Here is a 24,854-nt window from a genome sequence, read left to right on the forward strand (position 1 = left end):
AATCCAACAAGTGACACGCCTGACTGCACACGTTGCACGGTAATAAATCATTTTTTCAAGTCGTAACTGAATCAATCCTGATCTATCTACTCGTGCGAGTTCTCAAAAAATATCTACTCGTGCGCGTTAACATGGCAACCAGCCGTTGTAATGACCAGATTAAGAACTGTCTTTCAAGTAATCCCATCCTATTAATGGTCATGTTCCTCCACGTCACCTGATTAAGAACGTTTTGTTAATCTCTGATGGGCGGCAGTGGCCTGTTAATTAATCAAGAGACGGTTTTAATGTATTGTATTGTACTACTAATAAATTATATTTCTTATTGAGAACCTTCTAAATGACACAGAAACCTCATAGGTGCAGGATCAAACTTGGTGGAACATTCCATTTCAAAAATAAAATAAAAATAAAATGGAAACGAAAAGAAATGGAATTACACATCACAAACCTGTGAAAGGAACACATACGATCCAGTGTGCTTCTCTGACACGTATAAATAAGCAGCCAGATACTAATCCAGTGTCAAGCACAGGTCAGTTAGCTAATCACGATTAGTCATTAACCGCTTTGGATTATGGCTCTAATTAGGGAGAAGAGGTTTAGCCAGATGAACCTCTCGCTGCACGTCCCGTCGCGTGTACCCTTCCAAGATGCGGCGGCGGCCGCCCGGCGACAATGCCCACCACCGGTCGCCGCGGCGTCGACGTCGTCGACGCCGGCGTCCCGAGCCAGCCAGTTCCGGCTCGCCGACTTCGAGAGGGTCGCCGTGCTCGGCCGCGGGAATGGCGGCACCGTGTACAAGGTTCGCCACCGCGAGACGTGCGCGCTCTACGCGCTGAAGGTGCAGCACTCCGCCGGCGGCGGCGAGCTCGCCGGCGTGGAGGCGGACATACTCAGCCGGACGGCCTCCCCGTTCGTCGTCCGGTGCCACGCCGTCCTTCCGGCCTCCGCCTCCGCCTCCGGCGACGTCGCGCTGCTCCTCGAGCTGGTGGACGGCGGCTCGCTCGACGCCGTCGCGCGCCGCCGCGCCGGCGCCGCGTTCCCGGAGGCGGCGGTGGCGGAGGTGGCGGCGCAGGCGCTGTCCGGGCTGGCGTACCTCCACGCCCGCCGCGTCGCGCACCTTGACGTCAAGCCGGCGAACCTCCTCGCCAGCACGGACGGCGAGGTGAAGCTCGCCGACTTCGGCATCGCCAGGGTGCTCCCCCCGCGCGCCGGCGACCACCGCGCGCCGCCGTACGCCGGCACCGCCGCGTACATGAGCCCGGAGCGGTTCGACCCGGAGGCGCACGGCGGGCGCTACGACCCGTTCGCCGCCGACGTGTGGGGCCTCGGCGTCACCGTCCTGGAGCTCCTCGCCGGCCGGTACCCGCTGCTCCCCGCCGGGCAGAAGCCGAGCTGGGCGGCGCTCATGTGCGCCATCTGCTTCGGCGAGCCGCCCGCGCTGCCCGACGGCGCCGCGGCCTCGCCGGAGCTCCGGGGGTTCGTGGCGGCGTGCCTGCGCAAGGACCACCGCGAGAGGGCGTCCGTCGGCGAGCTCCTCGCCCACCCGTTCGTCGCCGGGAGGGACGTGGCGGCGTCGAGGCGCGCGCTCCGGCGGCTGGTCGCCGAGGCCTCGTCGCCGTCGTCGTAGCGAGGCAGCACACGTGTATGGAAACGTAGGTAGAATTGTACGCTGTATATTTGTACCATATACGGAGTACATGAGTATAGTGTATAGGAATAGTTAAGACTTTTAGTTAGTTTGCACATAATTGAGCGAGCTTAGGGATAGCTAACAAGTGTATATGGAAGGGAAAATAAGTTGATCTTGCCATCAATCAACAGTGTTGATTGAAGGCATCTCACAATGTAGAATTCAGGAGCATTCTTCCATCGTATAAAAAATCGATGGCAAAATAGAGAAAATGTGTAGGAATTTGTACTCCCTCCTTCGTATTTTAATGTGTGACGCTGTTGACTTTTTAAAATATATTTGACCATTCGTCTTATTAAAAAATATGTAATTATCATTTATTTCATTGTGACTTGATTTATCATTAAATGTTCTTTAAGCATGATATAAATATTTTTATATTTGTATAAAACTTTTAAATAAAACAAATGATCAAATGTTAGTCAAAAGTCAATGGCGTCATACATTAAAATATAGAGGGAGTAGTAGGTTGTCTTCATGACTCCCATTTTAAAGAGTTCCATACATGCATGTTCGAACTCAGCCTTAATGTAGAAAATTTTATTGATCATACAAACTCCTAAGAAATATAAAGAGAAAAATAAACTATTGAGCCAACCCCGATAGTTCCAGCTTCAGCTAATGATGACGTGGAAAAAGTTGAAGAAAGCATCTAAAACTAACTTATAGATAAAATTTTATATATAGACTGAAAAAAATCCAAAATTAACTCTAAAATTAATTATTAAAATTAAAACTTTTACTGTGACTGGTAGTTTGACAGATTATTCCCTCCAAGCATGAATTATCTGATCAGACCTGTGGTTTGTATGTTCGTTTCGTATAGAGAGAATCCATTATATGCCATTGACTTTGTCATACATCTACGATTTGCCACTGACTTTGTCATGTTCTACAATATGCTATCAACTTTTACTTAACTTCTACGATTTACCATCACCGTCTGGTTAACCTCCGTTATACCTATACAAATTTGTTGAAATGACCAAAATACCCCTAGGACAAAAACTTCCAAAATTTGGATAAAATAATCGAAATATCATATTATAAACTTAGGATTGTAAACATCCAAAATTTGACCAAAAACTTGAAATCTGATATTTCGATTATTTTATCCAAATTTTGGAAGTTTTTGTCCTAGGGGTATTTTGGTCATTTCGACAAATTTGTACAGTACTAAGACTACTAACGGAGGCTAACCGGACGGTGATGGTAAATCGTAGAAGTTAAGCAAAAGTCGATGGCATATTGTAGAACATGACAAAGTTAGTGACAAATCGTAGACGTGTGACAAAATCAGTGGCATATAATGGATTCTCTCTTTGGTATAATATGATATGGTACATTTGATATTTTGATAGATACGGCGTACATTATTGGTAATGACATTTTAAGTACACTGTTCAGTATTGATAAACATAAAGAGTTTTACTAGTATGGTAATGATAAATGAAACTAACATGTTACCGAACTTAGCGCAAAATTGCAAATGATACGGTGCGGGTCTGTCTGCCGTCGCTAATACATTACTGTTTGTTGACTGCAACATGGGCCCACGTATTATAATTAAGGCTATGCTCGTACCCTCATTCCAAAATAAATCAAATTAAAATAGAACGTGACTTTGTACTTAACAATGTCACATTTCATCCTAGGTTAATTTATTTTGAAATAAAGGGAGTACGTGGTACATATATGTTCTATACATTTGCTAGATTATATACTTGTATAATCCTCGTGTTTTTTTTGTTAAAGAATTGTTTTGCATCGTGCAAATTTGAAACAAATTATATTACCGCTCAATTAAAACCGTGGTCATGACTGGTGATACACGGCGCCCACACAAACATGAATACATCACCAGCAAATCAAGACGCGCACGCTGCAAACTGAGCGGCTTTCTTGACTACTGATTATTAGTACTGTTGACTAATACTAGCTCTGATACAACATGCTGCTCTTTATACACAGAAATACAGAACATAACTCTAGCACATTGCTTAAGAAATGCTAATTAATTACACCGAGTAATCTCTCATCATTATCCAAGGATCTTCTCCCTAATTACCCCATTTAACGATTATTCTATGATGACGGCGGAAAGATCAATCTCGTTAATTAAACTGTGGGTCACATTGCAACGTCTTAGTCTTACATTCTCACTGGCTAATGGGAGAAATTAAAGATCCCAAGGTGTCTGGAGTTGGAGTTTGGAGATATCCCTATTGGAACAGAGAACCTTCTCTTTGTTTACTTGTACTTGGTTAGAAAGTTCTATGTGACAATGTCACTTTCCATGATGAGTATCAAGGGTAATAAAAAGGATTAGTAAAAAAATGGGTGAAGTTAGTGGTCACTGTCTTGGCACAATCAGCTCAAATGATAAAATTAGTTCGATGTAGTTACCAGCTAGGAGTGAGTAACTAGCTATATATGGGCAGCCAACCTCAAAATATTCCCTACTAATCCATTTCATCACAAACGATTTGTGTAGCTTAGTGTGGTGCTAACCACTGTGGTTAGTGGCTAATTAGGATTAGCAGAAATGGCGCTAACGATTAGGGAGAGGCGGCTCCCGCAGCTGCACATCTCGCTCGACCTCCCCTCCTGCGCCGGCGCCGCCAACTTCCGGGCCGCGCCGGCTTCGACGTCGGCGGCGGCGGCGGCGAGGGCCGGCGAGCTCCGCATGTCGGACTTCGACAGGGTGGCGGTTCTCGGGCGCGGGAACGGCGGCGCCGTGTACAAGGTCGTGCACCGCCGCACGTCGGCGGTGTACGCGCTCAAGGTGCTGCACGGCGGCGTCGGAGGCGGCGACCACGGCGCGGCCGCCGCCACCGAGGCGGACGTCATGCGGCGCGCGGCCTCGCCGCACGTGGTGCGCTGCCACTCCGTCGTGGCGGCGGCGGCGGCTGCCACCTCCTGCCCCGGTGACGTCGCGCTCCTGCTCGAGCTGGTGGACGGCGGGTCGCTCGCCTCCGTCGCGGCCCGCGCCGGGGCGTTCCCGGAGGCGGCGGTCGCGGAGGTGGCCGCGCAGGCGCTGTCCGGGCTGGCGTGCCTCCACGCCCGCCGCGTCGTCCACCGCGACATCAAGCCGGGCAACCTCCTCGTCAGCGTGGACGGCGAGGTGAAGATCGCCGACTTCGGGATCGCCAAGGTGGTCCCCCCGCGCCGCGGCGGCGAGCACCGCGCGGCGTACGAGTACGAGGGCACGGCGGCGTACATGAGCCCCGAGCGGTTCGACTCCGAGCTCCACGGCGACGGCGCCGACCCCTTCGCCGCCGACGTGTGGGGCCTGGGCGTGACCGTCCTGGAGCTCCTCATGGCGCGCTACCCGCTGCTCCCCGCCGGCCAGAAGCCGAGCTGGGCGGCGCTCATGTGCGCCATCTGCTTCGGCGAGCTCCCGCCGCTGCCCGACGGCGCGGCCTCGCCGGAGCTCCGGGCGTTCCTCGCCGCGTGCCTGCACAAGGACCACACGAAGCGGCCGTCCGCCGCGCATCTTCTCACCCACCAGTTCGTCGCCGGGAGGAACGTGGCGGCGTCCAAGCTCGCGCTCCGGCGGCTAGTGGCCGGAGCGTGAATTGGCCGCGCCGCCGCCTCAGGCCTTGCACTGAGATTAGCCTAGTTACTGACAAATCATATAATTGTATTCTCTCCGTCTCACAATATAAGAATATAGTATTGTCATGTACATGTCCTTTTTTCACGAATTTAAATTTGAATTCGAATTTAACACTTGCTGTAACTTGCTGAAGATGATTGCAGCATTTAATTTCATTTTGTATGTGGTACTCTGTACTCCATCCATTCTAAAATAAACTAAAATAGTATAGGAAATGTAATACATCTAAATAATACGAATCTCAATGTTGGTTTAATTTAAAACGAAGAGAATATATGTCAGTGTCATCAGCCATTTGACGCATGCATGCTCTGGCAATTGAATTTCATTTTGGGGGAACTATATTATAAGAAGAGTAAAGTCCATCACTGGCCCCTAAATTTGTACCGCTGTGTCATCCCGGTCCCTAAACTCGCAAATCGACTGTTCAGGTCCTCAAACTTGTTTGATTGTGTCATCCCGGTCCCTAAACTTGTAGATCACTCGTTTAGTTTCTTCAACTTGTTCAGTTGTGTCACCCCGGTCCCTAAACAGGATGGTCTAAACACTTTATATCAAAAAATAATTCATAACTTTTTCATGTGAACTCTAATGATGACAAACTTTATATCAAAATTGTAGCCCTCGACGCGACCTACAACTTTGTAGTTGAAATTTTTTTGAATTAAAACTGTTTAGGGTCCCAAAATATTGTTGCATGTTTATAGATTTTGATATTATAATTTTAAAATTACATTTTGGGACAAAAAATGACTTAAAATAAAAAAATCAACTACAAAGTTATAGATCGCGTCGAGGGCTACAAGTTTGATATAAAGTTTATCTTCATTAGAGTTCACATGAAAAAGTTATGAATTATTTTTAAATATAAAGTCTTTATACTGTCCTATTTAACCCAGATGATATTCAAATCCAAGTTTAGAGACCGGGGTGACACAACTGAACAAGGTTGAGAACCTAAACGAGTGATCTGCAAGTTTAGGGACCGGGATGACATAGTCGAAAAAGTTTGAGGACCTGAACGGTCGATTTGCGAGTTTAGGGACCGGGATGGCACAACGGTACAAGTTTAGGGACCGGTGATGGGCTTTACTCTTATAAGAAAAGAGAAGGTTAATTCCAGCCGCCTCTCTGAAAATGCTATCTTAATTTCTTCCATCTTCAGAGATGCAATCCTTATCTGAAAACACGCATCAGGTTTCAGATATCAGTAGTCCATTGAACATATTACATATCCAAGAATCATATGACGTTGCATTGACGCGTTAATTAGGGTGAGTTTGAGGAGAAGAAGATTGGGAAGATACATAAAACGAGGTGAGCCATTAGCGCATGATTAATTGAGTATTAACTATTTTAAATTTCAAAAATAGATTAATATGATTTTTTTAAAGCAACTTTCTAATAGAATTTTTTTTTGTAAAAATACACCGTTTAGTAGTTTGGGAAGCGTGCGCGCGGAATACGATGGGCTTTCTCACCCAATCCCTCAAGGAACGAACGCACCCTTAGGCTGTGTTCGGATAGCAGGGATGGGAACCCAATCTCTCCGCACAGAAAACGGAGCGGTCCATTAGCGCGTGATTAATTAAGAATCGGCTAATTTCTTTTTAAAAAATGGATTAATTTGAATTTTTTAAGCAACTTTTGTATAGAAACTTTTTACAAAAAATACACCGTTTAGCAGTTTAAAAAGCGTACGCGTGGAAAACGAGGGAGAGGGGTTGGGAACTTGGAGTTCCAAACACAGCCTTAGTCATCATCAAGCTGTATATCCGCGAGATCCGATGATGTCATTTTCAGCAAAGCCGTCACCTGTTACGTCTCACGGTCCCTTGGCTCTTCTCGCCGTCAGTCTTGCAGATAACAAACTGACACTGATCGCTCTCACTACTGGTACTACCCACCAACCCTAATTGCACGTCGTAGTCAAAGTAGAGTTTCATCATTTGTTTATTGGCTTAGGCTGTGTTTAGTTCAGCGCAAAGTTTAAATTTTGGTTGAAATTGAAGATGATGTGACTGAAAAGTTACGTGTGTATGACAGGTTGATGTGATGGAAAAGTACTGAAGTTTAGATCCAAACTTTAGATCTAAACACAGCCTTATTAGCCGAAATCGTTTAAATTTCAAAAATTTAAAACTAAACTTGATTTTAGATTTTGTCACCATAGTCAATTTTTAGTCTTGACTTTTAAATTACTGCTACTAACAATATAGATATGAAAGTTTAACATATAAGTTAGTTTTGATTGCTTTGTTTCAATTTTCTATTGCTTATGATGGTACCTCGACGGATTATTTAGCAGCGGCACTAACAATCCACCGGATCGACGGCTAAATTCCATCGAAACTTCCACGATGAAGTATGCGATTGCTATCATTATTCAGTCGCTAGCAGATGTCACATCGTAGCCTAATCAGTAGCGCAGTTTTAAGTACTGCACGCACACTGTCAACGTCCGTGCCGATGAATCATGGGTTTTGTCGCGCGCCAGTTAGTTATACTACTAACTCCGTCCCAAAATAAGTACAGCCGTGGATATTCATGTCCAACGTTTGACCGTCCGTCTTATTTGAAAATTTTGTGAAAAAATTGAAAATATTTAGTCACACATAAAGTACTATTCATGTTTTATCATCTAATAGCAATAAAAATACAAATCATAAAAAATTTTCAAATAAGACGAACGGTCAAACGTTGAACGTGAATAGTGCAAAACTGCACTTTTGGGACGGAGGGAGTAGAGCAATACAGTTGGTTAGTTAGTTACAGCTTACACGTGTCAGGCCGTGAGACGCTCCATGACGCATAGAGCAGTACGCAGGTCCAGGATATTATCGCTTGCAGTCGTGGCACTGAAAGCTGACTAGAAGTACTGACTAGAGTAATTTAACTAGTGATGCTTTGCCTTGATATGTACCTTACTTATATTAATAAAAACAAGAACCTGCACAAAAAACCATGCAAAAAACGAAAATTACAGTCAAATTTATCAAAACCTTTTTCTCCACCGCATCCATCACAACCATGGATATTCCACATTTTGTCGATCCTATCGCCAGTAGAAGAGAGGACAAACAGAGAACCAAGTAAAATCTGAGCGAACCCCTATTGCACAAGGGTTTTTGAAGGTCGTAATAGCCATCCGTCTCAAAGAACGATCCACAGAACCGCTAAAAAAACATCGGCGAAGCAATGTCCCAATCTCGATTCAAATCTCTACTTCTGCGTCGCGATCCGTCGATGCAACGACAACCCTCACAAGCCCTTCATCAGTGTCGAATGGACCATCCGTAAAGCATAGAGAGAGAGAGAGAGAGCGCACGCTAGAGCACCGTCATTCCATAGAACACCATTATCATGTCTAGCCATGCAACAACACCATGGACACAAAGCCCATAGCCAATCACACCCTCATGAAAGAAATCACCGATAGAAAATCCACAATCACCACCGCCGTAACGATAACATGAGAAGACAAAATAAATTATTTTGCAGAAAACCTAAAGATCTACTGGAAGGGTGGACCACCCCCCCCCCCTCCCTTCTCTACCAGCGGCTTACTAGAAAGAGGAAGAGGGACCAAAGGGCAACAATGCTAGTCTCTGTGGCGTTAAGGTTTCTATGTGTGTGCTCGCATTTGGTGGGTGCAGGGAAGAAGTTTTTAATGGAATGCCTTGATCTGTAAATATAGTGGAACATAACAAATTTAGTAAATGTGTTGGTTTATAGTATAAAGTTACATCAGTCCTCTTTTACACATGTTTTTTCATCGTGCACTACAACACAATTTCTTTTTCACGATATATCCTAGTCATATCAAAATTTTGACATTATATATTTCATAAACATTTAAGTTCAACTTCGACTACTATAAATTGTAACAGAAAAAATAAATCTAACTATAAATATATGCATATTAGTTAATTTAGTTTGTTTATTTGTTATAAGTAACTTATAGAGATCGAATTTGAACTTGTATGTTTGTAGTATGATATATCATATATTAATATAACTTTTTTTTTAAAGAAAAGAATAACTATTAGATGATACGTAAGAAATATGGTAATATTCTCTTTCAGGGGATTAAAATCCATTATATTGTGCGAAAGGGCCTTTAGCCTAGTGGTTACAAGAGCCTCGGTAGCACCTAAGGTCCTGGGTTCGACTCCCCATGGGAGCAAATTTTCCAGGATTTAATGGTATTGTGCTTTCAGTGGTAAGCGATGTACCCGTCGATATCGAGACGCCTGTGGTGACTTCGTCAATCTCAAGGATTTACCGGATTTGCCTGTGGTGACCTGTGGTGACTTCGTCAATCTCAAGGATTTACCGGCACAATCTTCGAAGATGCTCATAGGGGTAGGGTTTACGTACGTGCGTTCATTGGGGTAAGTGCGCGTGCGTTGTGAGTATCAGTGGTAGGCGACGTACTCGTCGACAGTGAGGTGCCTGTGGTGACAGCGAGGCGCCTGTGCTGACTTTGTCAATCTCAAGGATTTACCGGCGCAGTCTTGGTGACGTACGTGCGTTCATAGGGGTAAGTGAGCGTGCGTTGTGAGTATCAGTGGTAGGCGACGTACTCGTCGACAGTGAGGTGCCTGTGGTGACAGCGAGGCGTCTGTGCTGACTTTGTCAATCTCAAGGATTTACCGGCGCAGTCTTCGAAGATGCTCATAAGGGTCGGGTTTGCGTACATGTATTTATAGGGATGAGTGCGCGCATACGCTGTGAGTATCTGCGTTGTACTTCGCGTAATTCTGAAAAAGAATCCATTATATTCCCACTCAAGTCTGGCAATAATACACAGAACGTACATAGTGTCTCTTCAACCCTCCATGTGTGCGTGTTGTTTTTTATCGCAGCCTCTCACAAGTGCATAATAATTTAACTAAAATTATTCCACTGAAGAAATCTTAACATTCCTGATCATTTCCTACTGTCTGGTATGGCTAAACTGGTAAAGAGATACTCCTATCTACTTTGCTTGACACAGAGGGATAAATTAGCTGGCAGAGAATCTGATTCAATTGTTAACCCAACACATTTGGAGATTGCAACCACCGTCACTAACAAACACTGCATCTATAATGAAAGGTGATGTGTAACTTGTAGATTTCAATAGGTAAAGCTCAATATAGAATGCATAATAAATGCAGGAGATATTTCCCAAGACAGAGATTGCTTAAAGGTAATAATACGACTGGAAAAAGAAAGACGATAGATATACTGATGATAGAGAGAGGTTGAGTCAGCAGGTCAGTGTCAGACTGTCAGCATGGAGAGCTGCGTTTTGAGTTTAATTAGCACAACCATGGAGAAGAGAAGATGATGATGATGAAGAAGAAGAAATGTGAGGCGCCGTAGGACGACAGGCACGACCGTGATCAGGAACTTTATTTAGCACGCCAATCTGGCCGAGATTTGCTGGGTTTATGACCTTATCAGGACACTGTTTCGTTTGCTTTAGTAAATTAAATTAATCATGCATGTTCATCATGGAATGTTCATCGAGTAGCAATTAAAAAGAAGTTGTTGTTGGCTAGCACCAACAGTTTGTTTTGTATTTTGATCTGCACACATGTTCTGATTTTTCACCCCTGCACCAATTAGATTCTGCCACTTGTAAACCGGTTAGATTTTGCTTTCTGAAGGTCCATCGAATGGTATTTCTATGAAACTAGTTTTAATTAAACTGATTTAGTGTTGTAGATGTTGCTAACTTTTTTATAATTATAATTAAATTTAAAAATGTTTGACTATAAAAAAATGGTTAAAACGACTTACAGTATGATGAAACGGAGGGAGTATACGGAGGGAGTATTTGATTACAGAATACAGACGCAGGAGGTGTAAACAACTAAACACTATTCCATTATCTTAGAAAAGAATATAACCCTGGAGGATCTATAAATGTGACTATACTCTTCACTTGATGTATATAGCTTGTAACGTCGATTAATCCACTGTGGCGCAGTTTGGGTTTCATAATTAGTTAGACAAGATGCAGTTTGTCAACAGATAAAACTCCTAAAAAAGGCCTGATTGGTAACACAGGGAATTTCTGAAGAAATTCTGGACACATTTGAAACACACGAGCTTAATAGAAAATTGGCCAGTTCAGATAGGATTAGGAAATATTGTCTGCATTTCATTTTGACCTTGATTATTTCCCAGATTTGGGCCTTACACATGTAGCTTCAGAATATCAGAGCACAAATAGTTCTGAGATAACTCACAGAAACATGTTCTACCATAACAAGAGGTATGCCTGGAAGTCTGGAACAACTTTCATTTCCATGTCTAACACTGAACAAGTAAGCCTTTCAGTGGTCTATAACAAAGCTGGAAGAAAACACATGGGGAATTTCTAAAATTTACATCATACTATAGGCAATAAGCTCAATATTTTTGCTACCGTGCAGCGGTGAAAAACAATCTTCTATATTGGACATGAACAAAAGAATGACGTGCAGAGAAACGACCACCATTGGATTGTGCAGATCACACAGCCTGGAGCTTCTGCTCATCCACAGATTCCAACGGAAGAACTGCAGGCTCCCATGAAGAGGGTTCATCAAGATGGATCTTGGCATAATCACTTACAAGCCCATTCCTCTCTTCCCACATGATCGCTTTCCTCTCCTCTTCGGCCCTGTCTACCTTATCTTTGGTCATGGAGCTCATGTCACCTGCCGCCTTGGTTACCATGCCAAATGCGCTTGTTAACCAGGAAGCACCAGCTGAGACATACTGGTTATTCATGATAGCAGAGCTTGCAATGCTGGCTTTCTGCTCCGCAGCCGCTAAAGCGGACTTTGTGAGTTCTGACACCTGATAACGATCATCCACCTCCTTGACCTTGCTACCAACAATTGCACGGCCCAAACTGATCTTTTCACTCACGCCATACTGGCGGTCTAGAGATGCGACAGTAGCTGTAGCATTGGACAGTATGTTGTGACGCTCGTCAAAAGATCTTGCTACGTTCAGAGCATCCTTGCTGAGGACAAAGCCCTTTGCCAACATGCTGCTCACAACATCCTCTGCCTTCCTGACTACAGATTCAGCAGAGGAAGATTTCTCTCCCTGTTCATACAAATGATGAAATTCAGACAAATGCATAGAAATGGAGTACCAACAAGTACAGCAGGAAGTACTTTGGTGTCCCATGATCGGAAACAGTTCAATATGCAGATAAAATGGTTTTAAAATCTAAAATGGCATCATAATTGATTTGACACATAATGGATGCATTTCCACTTGACATCCAGATCTGATTCAAATAAACTGACTAATTTTGGAATGATCTTACCATGGCACATAGTTTAAAAACCCATGTTACATGATTGCTAAGAAATTTAACTGCTAATTGTCAAAACGAACAGGTTTGACTGGTGGAAAATAACATATATAGACAACCAATGCAAATGTAGGTAGTAACAGCAATATAATCCAAGTATCTTCTAGCATTTATAAGAAATCACTATGTTCTCTTATTCCACTGCTCAACTCTTGTCAACAAGGAGTTTTTTTTGGCCAGGTCTTAACCCCAAAATACTTGCCGCAAGAATAACTTGTCTGTAGAAAACAGTTAATAATAATAATAATAAATCTCTTTTGTTTGAGATACGATGTAATCATAATCCTTCCCAAAATAAAAGTAGTGATTGCTTCCGTTTGATGTAACTTTAAAGTTGAAATAAAGAGCAAGCCATTAAAATGTAACATATTCTTACTGCGGATTGTTTGCGTGCATCAGGAGGCAGTTGATAGTTCACAACTGGAGTTATGATGACAGAACGGTCAACAATTGTTGCCCCCTGTAGATGGTAACTAAAATATTAGAAATAATATATAAGATAAATAGAAATGGCGTGAGACATATTAACATGCAAGGTGCAGCAATTGCATGAGGAAAGTAGAACCAAGTAGGCAACCTTACTCCTAATGCAATGGAACAAAAATAGTTAAAAATGAATTGTTAGAACTTGAACATACTGAGAGAAGCACAGCAGTATCTGCTCCTTGTGAGTCCTTAAATGTAACATAAGCAAGCTGTGACCTTTCAGATTCACTGGTCAAGGCAGAAGCAAACATTTAAGAAATACGTTTACAGCCTTCATACGTACATGGCCAATGTGACAAACAATGATGAATCACCTTTGCATCTCAACATATTCTATATCTCCAGAGAAAGAGAAGAACTCTGTGATCTCCCTTTTTGAAGCATTCAATGAAATGTTGCTAACTTTTACTGTCCTGACCTGCAAAAGGAAATCAAATAAGAGTAGAGGGGATGAGATCAATAGTGTGATTCGGACTCCAGCACAGGGCAGTACAATATGAGATTATGGGCTAGCATGATTGTACCACTCAACAATAGAGTCAACTCATTGTAGCAAACTAAATTAAGTAAATTGTTTCCCAGCTCATCTTTAACAGCAAAAGACTTTAGCCCCAAGCAAGTTGGTGTAGGCTAGATATAAAACCCAAGTTGAGCCACAAGAAACAAAAGACTTTACTACTGATAAAAATAGGTGCATGGTACTAGTTAAAGAAAACACAATTTTCTAGGTCATGGTTCCGCATGTGGATCATAAATTTTCACATGCCCCTCTCCAAAGCCAAATCTTTGGAGTTTGGATGCATTCCATGCCTTCAAATCTCTTCTAACTGCTTCCTCCCATTTCAGTTTTGGCTAAAGCTTGTCTCTTCTAGTACCATTGACATGGCTTAGGATCATAACCATGCACTGGTGCCTCATGAGACCTCAAGAGGCTATACATGTAAGGTCAGCCTTAACCATTCCAGTTTGGACATTTTAACCGGATAGCAATGTGAAGCAGTAAACAGTCAATTCACAACGTTGAAAGCAAACTCATGATGTTTTCCTTATAAACAGGGTCAACTCTCTTCTTCTAATATATAGATAGAACTCCTACCGTCTACTGTTTCAAAAAAAAAAAAAGAAGCAAACTCATGACTCAAACATGTACAATGATGTTGCATCATTGCACAGGACAGCCAGGTAATGCATAAAAGAGTAGCAGCTGTCATGTTACCAGGACGGATTAATTGCAAACATCAAGGATAGCATTCAATACCTTCCAACTAATTTCATGCTAAAATTGACAAAGAAGAGCCCAAAACAAAGAACATGGTACAAAGGTTCGAGCATACTACTCAGGTACATTTTTTTTTAATTAACCTCTACCTGCTAGGAAATGCAGCGATTTGGAGCTTGAAGATGGAGGAAGCAGTGCCAACTAGAAGCAAGCAAACAAACTTAAGTTCAGATCTAGCAGCTCTTTTTACCACTGGAGCCGTCAAAATTACCAGCAAGGCAATAACCAATGGAGTAACAGGTACAAAACCACGTTCTTTGATGGAGGAAAGTAACTAAGTAAGGACCCAAAAATTAAAAAACAAGTTCATCCTATAGTCATCGAAACAAGATTTCCCCCAACGGAATACACCGAAAGCACCAGAATTCAGCAACGCACTGACCACCTCATATGCAGCGCATCCAGAATTTCTCAGCAATGCCGATGCGGCAGTCTTGCAAACGAGCAAATTATAAAAGAGCTGACCATCCAGGGCGCACGAAATCTACCATACTCACGTTAGCTTGCATTGTAGCGTGCCATGGAGGAATCAATCAATTAACGCGCGGCGGAATTCGCTCATCTCTACTCGCCCGCCGCCGCCCGACCCAAAATCGACCAGAATCGCCGCCAGAAACACCTCCTCCTCCTCCTCCTACGATCCCTCTCCTGCTGCCGGCGATTAACAACTCCGGCGAGAGCACCGACCAAAGAAACAAAAGCCCAAACCGCGCGTACCACCACCAATAGCGCATCAAATCCCCGTCTCGAAACAACAGCGACGAACACCACCGTGCAAGCATATCCAAAAGGAAGAGACCAAAAAAAGAAAAAGAGAACAGGGGAGAAAAAGGCGAGAGCCGGAGCTCACCTCCATGGCGGGATCTCGCGGCCGACCCACCTGACCCGACCACGCACGGGGGAGCAGATAGTACTACTAGCAGTAGCTTGGGCGCGTAGCGGAATGGCGAGATGCGGCGGGGACTACGAGGCGAGGCCGCGGATGCGGGCAAAAGGAGAGAGATGGGCGAGGACGAGGCGAGGCGAGGTGTCCACGCACGGCGTGGGGGGTTCTTGGATTTGCGCCGTGTCGGCGAGCGGGCGAGCGGGATGAGGAGGTGGGAGACCGAGAGAGAGAGAGAGAGAAGCCGAGGAGGTAGGTTGCTGGCCACGGCACGGTGGTTTTTTTTTTTCGGTCTCGCGACGGGGTCGTGCCGGTGGTGACCGACCGCGCGAGGTGTAGTAAAAGTTGGCACGTTACGCGGTGTCCCCGGTGGACTCGAAATAACTACACATGCAGTTTGAAAACCTAAAAATTAGAGATTTGTAGGTGTCACTGCAAATAAAGATTATTCGTAGATTTACGTATGAGAAATTTTACTGACTCATGATGATGTGGATAAATTTTAAACATTCTATTTTTTATCCAATCATGTAGTTTTAGCTTTTAGGTTTCGAATGCACATGTGTGGTTTGTGCTGTGTATTTTTCCCGTAATAAATGGCAGTCAGGTCTGGTCGGATCCGATGTTCCGATTGCATCATGAAGGTTGGGGCGCTGCCATTGTTGGGTGCTGGTATCCGTTCAGATGTCACTAGCTCAACTCACTCTGTTTCTTTTTCCCCTAACTTTTTTTGTGCTTTTTTTCCTAAACTTTTTTGTTGTTGTTTTCGGTTGTATAATTTGTATACTCGTTTGTTCGATTTGACACACCGCCAAACTTCCTGGTTGTTGTTGTCCTGAGGTCTGAGGTCTGCCACCAGATCTCCTGGTTGCTGGAGGAGAAAAGCTTTAAAGGAAAGGCCCTCACTCATGTCCATTTCAGTACTAGCCATGATAATCATAATGAGCACTATAATCAGCTTTGTACTCCATTTGCTTTGGCCGGCTTTTTTTTTTTTGTGGCTGGTGTTATAAAACCGGACCCGAAATCACATCGGAAACCAAACGCGGAAGAAACGCTATAGGAGATCCAAACACGATGACGACACCGAGGCACGATATTTGGTAACGGAGTTCAGCCGAGACTTACATCTCCGGGGCACTGATTACGGGCACTCCTCCCCGATCCAGCATATACAGCGCATCAAAGTTACAACAACTCACGGCTGGTCGCCACCGGCAGCCGCTCCCTCTTGCTATGCTATGTCGCCATGCGGTTACAACAGACACGCTTCTCTATTTATGAGAGATCTTAGGACAGAGTCCGACTCGTCTTCTAATTCTAATACCTATTACAACTCCAAGTACTAAATTGTAACCGACTACGTACACATATTCGACACAAACTCTAACAGCTGGACGCCGGTCAAATGTACCACCATCACCCCCCCCCCCCCCCCCCCCCGGGGCGCTGCCGCTTCCAGCCTCGCCGTGCCATTCCAACGGCGCCCCACATGTGACATGTCCAGTCTCCAGAGACTCGACTCCAGGTAGGACTCAAAAGTCAAAACGGCAGTACTCCAGCCCTTTTTTCCCTCGTTGTCGCTGCTGTGTTTTTGCAACGAGAATTCAACAAACCAATCAACCGCCCGCGAGTGCACATCACTAATTCCACCGTGATCGAATGATTGGCGATGATTGGGTTGAGTTCGTTGCAACGTGCATGAATCCGGTCGAGCCGGCGAACCACCACTCCGCACGCGCGGTCGGAGGAACAAGTGACGGATACAAAAAAAAAAGGGAGCTGAACAAGCCTAACAACGAATAAGATGCATAAAAGTCTATATAAATCTACATACCCTATCCGTATTTTAATGTATAACGCCGTTTACCTTTTAACAAACGTTTTACCTTTCGTTTTATTCAAAAAATTTATGTAATTATCCTTTATTTTACTGTGACTTGATTTATCATTAAATATTCTTTAAGCATGACATAAGTATTTTTGTATTTGCATAAAAAATTTGAATAAGACGAATGATCAAACGTTGGTTAAAAAGTCAACGGCGTCATACATTAAAATACGGAGAAAGTATTACTCTAGAAGTGAGCATTTCCTTTCTTAGTTTGCTCTAAACACATACTCCCTCTATTTTATATTGTAAGTTATTTTGATTCTTTTATCAAACTATTTTAAGTTTGATTAAGTCTCAGTTTTATTAATATATTTTGATAATATGTATATTTTGTGTTCAAAATACTATTATGTTTCTCTATAATTTTGAAAAAAATTAACTAGGAAAACATAATATCTAGGACATGGCAGCATGCAGCTAGCGGAGCCCGGGCAACCACCCATGGTCGCCGCCGGGCCCTGGCTCCGCCGGAAACCACCGCCACGTTCTGCCCCGAGATGGGTCGCCGAGGTGGACTCCGGCGGAACGAACGGCTAAACGACGACCGGGGATGTCGTAGCGGCGGCGAGAGGATGGGCCGTTGAATGTATCCACGCGAGAGGAGTGCGGCCCAGTTTGGCTATCGGGCTAGGATTTGCGTGGGCTGGGCCGGATCTGCTCGCGGGCTTGGCCCGCCGCACCGCTGATATTCCCCTCTCTCTCTCGTCGGAGACCGGCGGAGAGAGGAGAGAGAGAGAGAGATGCTGCGGGTGTCGGAGGACGGCGGGCGGCGGCGGCGGCGGGAGGCCCACGCGGCGGGGTACGGCGAGCTCGGCCGCGCCCTGCTCGACCTGCAGGCTGCCGCCGACCAGGTCTTCGACGCCGTCACGGCGCGGGTACGCGCGCTTTGCTACCCCCGCTCTCCCTTCTCTCCGGGCGTTCTCGGTTTCTGACGGTACTCTCGCTTTTGGTTTTGCGCAGACGGCGGAGGAGCGGGAGAAGCTCTCGGCCATTTCCCGGCGGATCAGCGCTGCAAAAGTAAGCAGCTGTTGTCATTTCCTCCCACCGTCATCCAGATTCGTATTGACTCTTCGAGACTCCTTAGTTACAACTTAGCAGCATCAGTGGTTGTCAATTCTGCTGTGGTTAAGCTACAAGCTGACTGATTGAAACCACGTTATTGCATATGAGTAGTCAATGGTGCTCCAATAGTTCACATTCTGAGATTCTGCATAATTGGTATTTCCGGTAGCTGCTTCATGTATTGCAAGTGAAGATGCATCTTTGGTATTTCCGGTAGCTAAGTTGCTATCTTCAATGTGTTACTGTTGAGTTTTCACCTTCAGTATATATAACTTTTTGTTTGACCGCATTGCTGGTATTACCATTTGCACCGGTTGATTATTGGCATGAACTTTGACTGAATGCCTTGAATTGTTTGCCTTTTGTTGATTACTTCTAGGCTAAGATAAAAACATTGTCTCAGTCAGAGGAACCGTTGACAATTGTATCACCAGCGCAGCATCCTTCAAGTTGTACAAACCAAGAGGACTTCAGACCGCTGTTTCATGACAAATATGATGACAATAGTGGTGGACCGTCCATAGCAACTATTTCAGTAAATGGAGGGTTCAACAGAGTATGTACCTTAGGATTCAAGAGCCAGTGTGAGTTTATGATATCATACTCAACTTTGCTGATAAATGCACCATTTAGCAGGAATATGGACTAGAAGGCACACTTGAACTCTTTCAGTTTTTCTCTGAGGAGAACTGTGACTATACTCCAAAAGAAGGCCGTTTAAAGGTTAGTGTTATTATGTTACTATTAGAAAATATTCTGGTTAAATACTACTTTACTAGTGGCCAAGCATGGTGGCACTTGTTTAGCTGTTTGTATAACCAAGAATATGCTTTCTAATTTATGTGCAATGATTCTGTATAATATATGAGAAAGAAGTTAATTGATTTTGTTAGCACCTAAAGTTCTGTTGCAAATTTGGATGGATATATGTATGCACAGGAAACATTGTTAAGTGGTATATTATATGCACTAATGTCTTTTTCCATTCTCAATAAAAGAGGAAGGAGGGGTGAGGTGTGAGCGCGGGGGTGGTCCGGGGCTGATTTTCCAGATAGGTTCCTATGGCACTTCCAAGCTAGGCTATCGACAAGATGAGACCTTTCCCTCATTCCAGATTCCAGGCACCTTTTCTAGAGAATGTCAATAAATTCCAAAATCCATTTCGTCGCCCAGTAGCTACAACCGTTTTTTTAATCGGTACTGCAGTAGCTCTTTGGTTAGGTATTGGAGCAACATTACCCATTGAAAAATCCTTAACTTTAGGTCTTTTTTAGGGATGTCGAGAGGGAAACAGCCCGGATCACCAGCTAAGGCCCTGCTTCCGGTGACAACTACCACTCTCTTATGAATGGGAGAGGTCTTCTAAACCTTTGGTATAGGTTCAAATCCTATTGGACGCAATCTTATTTCTATCTATTCTTTAAATAACTATACTAAAAACTAAGAAAACTTTTTTGCATGATTCAAAATGAGCTTGAGAGCCACGCTTTCTTGAGCGGATGGCATAAAGCGTCCCCGGGCGGGCCTCATCTGATGGACTATCAGCTTCACGCTTCTTGGTACCGGCACATCCAGATCATAAGTGAAATAGTTTGATCTGGTCGACCAAACTGCGCTTAGCCCCCCCGCTCATGAAACGGCTCTGCTGCAATGGATGGCAGAGGGTCCTTAGTACCCAAAGCACTGGAGTGATCCAGTAGCCGGCTTAAGGCAGCAGCAGATGAGGAAGAAATGGGCGTTGAAGAAGTTCTTGGACTTCCTCTTCTGTACATGGCGAAGCGCAGTCAGTGCCCTCGATTATTCCTGATAGAAGGATCATGGCGCCCCGGAACGGAAGCATTCCATCCAGCAGCAGCGCCCGACCGTTTTGGAGTCTGTTCAGGAGCTCCTTCAGCGCCCGGGGATTGACGTTGGACTGCCTCTGTCCCTACACTGACTCACTTATCCGGGATCGATCCTCACTACGGTCCTTTATTTCGAAACGAGGATAGGGCTCAAAGCCCAATTAGCGCACGGGCTGCCCCCGTTGTATCGAATTAAACCACATGCTGCACCGCTTGTGCAGGAGGAGGTGATCCTCGGATAAGGTCTAGGGAATGGGACTTGCCATAAGCGCCTACCCGAGATCGGACTCGAGGGTAGGTAAGACAGACAGACCCCGAAAGGAGGTGACTGACCACAGCTTCCGGGGGAGCGGTCTGCTCCTTGATGCCAGTCTGTGCTTGCTGTCATGCTGGCAAAAGCGGGGGTTTCGTGTTTTCAGGACGAAGACGGTGATACGATACCACTCGCCCCCTACAGAGCAAAAATCTAAGGTCGGAATACCGGAGTTCTTTCTTTGCTTCCAAGAAAATAGATTCCTTCTTCAACCCAGGTCATGACCGAGGGTGGGTATCTCACTCGCATATCTAGAGCCCAACATCTCTCCTGAACGTTCTCCCTGGATCCAGGGATGACGGGATCGATGGAACCCGGGGCGAGTGGTATCGTATCACTGTCTTCGTCCTGAAAACATCTGCAGAGCTAAGCCAGTGTAGGCTTTGCATCTGCTTCAGTTGATTAGGTGCAAATGTGCCTTTTGGACCACAAGGGATAGTTCTCTCCAGAGAAATGAGCTAGAACACTGCGAGGGGAAGTGCTGAAGTGAAGAAAAGCCAAGAGTTGTTCTTAGGGAAAGTGTGTCCGTGCCCGTCTGCTAGTTCACGCAAATCCGAAGAAGTTATCACGGGTTGAATGTGGGTGCTGTTCTTATTTTGCCCGAGGGGGGAATTCGCAGATCCTCCAGACGTAGAGCGCGTAGGGCGGGGCTCGTACTGCGGAGCTAGTCTGGGAGACTTCTATTCATCGATAATATCTTTCATTTTGTTCAAGGCATATGAGACAACCGTGATCTACTGTGATAACACGGCTGCCTTAGTTGATAGACAGGAACCACCATCCCATAACAAAAAAGGGGGGAGCTGAAAGATGGATGCATATGCTATGTTTCATTTTGCTCTTTAGTTTATTCAGATGCTGATATTGGTGCCTTATCCCTCAGGTTAAAAATAAACCTGCTGAAGCTAAAGATGACACATATTTAGGGAGTCTTATGGATAAATCCAAGTAAGATCTTTGACTCATGCATGGATCAATTCATAGTCACTATATCTCTGATTCGTTCTTAATAAGTAGCATCTCTCGTGTACATCAAACACCCAGAACATTTATTTTTTCTCCTTTAGATTCATATGATTAGGTAGGGTGACTTTTCTTTCAATTTACTCCATATGACTCTGTTATCCATGCTCCCATTTGAAAGAGATAAATATCCAAAAGAAATTACTCCTCCGACTATTCTACACATTGGTTGAAATTCTGCATATACTTTCCATGGTTTTAGATACAGTTTTTGGTATATTATTAGTAAAATGACTGGGCACAACATTAATGCTCACTGGGTACAAAAAACTGTTGATATTCTGATTCTCTCCAAGACTATATAGGGCACAAGGAATTAGATCATATTTTGATTGTTTTTTACATGATCCAGTGATCCACCAAACTAACCAGGTATCTGCTTTGATTATTTGGTATAATTTTGGAGCATACTATAGATCGAGATATATGGAACTAATAGTATTTCAAAATTTGTCCAGAACTCCAAATATGCATGAATAATTTGCATTCTTGTCCTGAAGGCATAACTTTGGTGTTCTAATCTTATGAATTATGATACTATCTAGGTTATGTTCCTTTATTAACTACCTGCCAATAGTCTAATGGTAGTCAAGTACTCAAGTATAGTCATATTAAGGCACATTTGAGTCAGATGCATAACCTTAATCATGGTGAATGGAAACATTTATCTGGAGTGCTATGCAGCAATATATGCAGAATTTCACACAATTTAGAATGTAGGATTCGGAGCATTCTATGAAGTCCCAATTTCGTTCATCAGGTGTTTCTTTTGTAAAATGGGGTTCATAAGATTCAACTTGCTCATCACCTCTTTGTAATTCTTTTTCTTACATCCATGAAAAACTATTGAGATGGCTGGGTTAAGACGAGCTAAAGCTTTTGTTTTTGCCAATCTAGTGTTGTTTGAAAAGTAACCAAAGGGAATTTAAAAACTTTCTTATACAACTGCATTCCTGTGTGTAACTTGTAATATGATATCCTGCTCAATATTGCCATGGATAATTTTATAATACATTTGGCATGGCGTTTTTTATGGATGTGCGTAGAGTGTGCGAAAATACGAGGCATTTCCGTTAAGCAAGTTGTGCCATTGAATTTACCTACGAAGATTACCTGGACATGTATGGCCTACGAACCCTTTTAGATGTATATTCATGGATGTCATGCTCGTTGGTTAATCTGGATACCTTTTTCCCTTGAAAATAAGCGAGAGAGTTGCATATCATTTCAGTAAGAAGGGGGAGAAAAACAGGAACGGGGAAGGGAACAGCGCCCACCCTCACCCAAACCACCAACATGCCTTAGCCTTTACATGAAAAAACTCACAACTAAAAAACAACCTCATCCATGCGGGGGACTAGCGACCTACTACGTATTAAGAAACTCCCTAAGTCTATTATCTGCATACTTGCTGATACATTTACTCTGTCTGTAGCTTTCCAACTCCGCAAAACATTTCAATGTCTGGCAAGGACATGAAGATTGAAGAACTTCCACCTCCACCACCAAGTCTAATATCAAAACACCTGGCTGTAAGAGTTCCTGATCATCTTAAACATCCTACTGTGTTTTTAATTACTTGCTCTCTACTAGCATTTTTATTCTATCTGTAGTTTTATCTGTTGAAATGGATAATGATCAATTCTTCAATTCGTCTAATTGTTTTTTGTTTCAATTTTATAGAAAAACCAGAGATCTGATGATGTTAGATTCGAATCAAGTTGGAGTCCAGCACACTCAGATATTCCTAGTGCAGAGAACCGATTGTAAACTACAGTGCACACTCTTTGGGGGCCATAAAATAAACTGATTCTCCCTAACTTCTATATACTGGTTGGTTCATTACAGTTCGTTTGTAATTTTGTAGAAACCTCATACATAGCCAGAAATCATTTTTTTATTGGGACAGAGGGAATAGTACCTAGATGTGCTGAAAGACAATTATCTTTGGCTTAGTGATTGTCAACTTATGTAAAAACAAACCATTTATGGTTCATCAGTAATTGTTGTACGCAATTGTGTAAACAATTCGATCTAACACTTTCAGAAGCCATAACCAAAGGCGTGTGAACCATCATTAATTCAACAGTTTTGTATTAATTCTCCATGCCATGTTCTAACAAGTTTATATAGATAAACAATCAAGAAAATATTTGAGGGGATGAATGTTTAAGTGTGAGCAGGGACCCCGCCATTACATGTACCTGGAACTGAGCTTCTCAGAAGATACTACTGAGGTACCAATGCATTGCCCATCTTATTCTCTCCTCTCCCCTTACTTACACCCCTAATTGTCCATTTGTGCAGTTTCTTTGCTGGTTTGAAATGCATATTCCTCAGCAGATCCCTTCAGCCTCTGCTAGAAGTATCATTACCACTTCCAAGCAGTTTCTGCTTGATCATTTACCCATTTAGAAATGTACCTTGTACAGTACGCGCATTGGGTAAAAATATTCAGAAGTGGTCATAAAAGGTAGGCACTTGATCTGATGATAAGGTATGCATGCTCTGAGCAATTTGGGCTTTAGATTTTGTTGATTCTAGCCATTTTGTTGTCATTGCCTGGTTTCATGTGGCCATCTAGGTATATCACTTTGGTTTGCCATCTAAGAAGTTTGTTGGAATTTCCATGTACTGATCCCCAGTTTTTTTTTTTCGCTTGTGACTTTTAAGGGCCCTGAGGCAAAGGGAAACGGTGCATTTCGTTAGACAAGGTCAAAGTTGGCGGGAACTGCGTCAGCATCTTCTGCCTCACTTCCCATGTGTTCCCTTTGTGCTTTTGAGATCTCAGTTTCTTCGGCACCAGAAACCTTTCTGTGGCACGAAGTAAGTAACTCCCTCCGTTTCACAATGTAAGTTATTCTAGCATTTGTCACATTTATATTGATGTTAATGAATCTATATATATATATATATATATATATGTATATATATATATATATATATATATATATATATATATGTATGTATATAGATTTATTAACATCAATATGAATGTGGAAAATACTAAAATGACTTACATCGTGAAACGGAGGAAGTACATAACTACATATTAAGAAATCTTACCATGTTGACGTGAATACGTGATGCGTCAGCAGCGCACGAGTACACTATTCCTGAATTCTGTTCCTCATAAAATTCGACGGAATCCGAATTTTGAAATCCACTATTCCTGTATGTTTGCTGTGAAATTGCGTAGATGTGTACTTCAAAATTATTTACAACTACTTTCGGTAGTTTCACCCCCTGTATGACCTGACTTGCCGTGATATTGGCAATGCATGGATTTACGTCTATAAAAGGTTCCAGTGTACTGTATGTACATGCACTCGGTGAAAGCCAGCTAACAATAGACATCAGCTCAAGGTCGAGACCCTCCATTTCCTGAT

The 24,854-nt window shown here is 43.6% G+C and overlaps 4 protein-coding genes across 6 annotated transcripts; 3 read left to right on the forward strand and 1 right to left on the reverse strand.

Moving 5' to 3' along the window:
• The first annotated feature begins 458 nt into the window (after window positions 1-458).
• On the forward strand, window positions 459-1,736 carry LOC136355755 (mitogen-activated protein kinase kinase 9-like). The gene has a single exon (XM_066308672.1). The coding sequence runs from the start codon at window positions 578-580 to the stop codon at window positions 1,631-1,633; it is 1,056 nt and encodes a 351-aa protein (XP_066164769.1). The 5' UTR covers window positions 459-577; the 3' UTR covers window positions 1,634-1,736.
• A 2,011-nt stretch (window positions 1,737-3,747) lies between these two features.
• On the forward strand, window positions 3,748-5,442 carry LOC107277074 (mitogen-activated protein kinase kinase 9). Its single transcript, XM_015774148.3, has one exon. The coding sequence runs from the start codon at window positions 4,242-4,244 to the stop codon at window positions 5,271-5,273; it is 1,032 nt and encodes a 343-aa protein (XP_015629634.2). The 5' UTR covers window positions 3,748-4,241; the 3' UTR covers window positions 5,274-5,442.
• A 6,006-nt stretch (window positions 5,443-11,448) lies between these two features.
• LOC4333902 (binding partner of ACD11 1) lies at window positions 11,449-15,553 on the reverse strand. 2 transcript variants are annotated; one of them, XM_015773043.3, is made up of 5 exons: window positions 15,297-15,553; window positions 13,482-13,585; window positions 13,320-13,395; window positions 13,058-13,141; window positions 11,449-12,407 (listed from the first exon to the last, which is right to left on the reverse strand). In XM_015773043.3, the coding sequence occupies exons 1-5, from the start codon at window positions 15,300-15,302 to the stop codon at window positions 11,823-11,825; spliced, it is 855 nt and encodes a 284-aa protein (XP_015628529.1). In that variant the 5' UTR covers window positions 15,303-15,553; the 3' UTR covers window positions 11,449-11,822. The 2 variants fall into 2 exon arrangements, with proteins under 2 accessions (XP_015628529.1, XP_066164770.1); XM_066308673.1 differs by lacking the exon at window positions 15,297-15,553 and adding an exon at window positions 14,536-14,582.
• A 2,359-nt stretch (window positions 15,554-17,912) lies between these two features.
• Window positions 17,913-23,570, forward strand: LOC9270107 (uncharacterized). 2 transcript variants are annotated; one of them, XM_015773309.3, is made up of 7 exons: window positions 17,913-18,098; window positions 18,184-18,240; window positions 18,665-18,841; window positions 18,919-19,008; window positions 21,326-21,390; window positions 22,901-22,997; window positions 23,149-23,570. In XM_015773309.3, exons 1-7 carry the CDS (start codon window positions 17,964-17,966, stop codon window positions 23,233-23,235), a joined length of 708 nt encoding a protein of 235 aa, XP_015628795.1. In that variant the 5' UTR covers window positions 17,913-17,963; the 3' UTR covers window positions 23,236-23,570. The 2 variants fall into 2 exon arrangements, with proteins under 2 accessions (XP_015628795.1, XP_015628796.1); XM_015773310.3 differs by having other exon boundaries at window positions 17,914-18,098; window positions 18,922-19,008.
• The last annotated feature ends 1,284 nt before the right edge of the window (window positions 23,571-24,854 follow it).

This window comes from Oryza sativa, chromosome 3, assembly GCF_034140825.1.
Source record: "Oryza sativa Japonica Group chromosome 3, ASM3414082v1".
NCBI lineage: Eukaryota > Viridiplantae > Streptophyta > Magnoliopsida > Poales > Poaceae > Oryza > Oryza sativa.

Bases quoted from the DNA above. Each gene is read 5' to 3' on its own strand.
- LOC136355755 (XM_066308672.1), top strand. From the start codon at position 578: ATGGCTCTAATTAGGGAGAAGAGGTTTAGCCAGATGAACCTCTCGCTG.
- LOC9270107 (XM_015773309.3), top strand. From the start codon at position 17,964: ATGCTGCGGGTGTCGGAGGACGGCGGGCGGCGGCGGCGGCGGGAGGCC. The intron at 18,241-18,664 runs GTAAGCAGCTGT...GATTACTTCTAG, and splicing joins GGCGGATCAGCGCTGCAAAA to GCTAAGATAAAAACATTGTC. The intron at 22,998-23,148 runs GTAAGAGTTCCT...TCAATTTTATAG, and splicing joins TAATATCAAAACACCTGGCT to AAAAACCAGAGATCTGATGA.
- LOC107277074 (XM_015774148.3), top strand. From the start codon at position 4,242: ATGGCGCTAACGATTAGGGAGAGGCGGCTCCCGCAGCTGCACATCTCG.
- LOC4333902 (XM_015773043.3), bottom strand. The intron at 13,142-13,319 runs GTATGTTCAAGT...TACCATCTACAG, and splicing joins ATACTGCTGTGCTTCTCTCA to GGGGCAACAATTGTTGACCG. The intron at 12,408-13,057 runs GTAAGAATATGT...TTGTATGAACAG, and splicing joins ATGCACGCAAACAATCCGCA to GGAGAGAAATCTTCCTCTGC.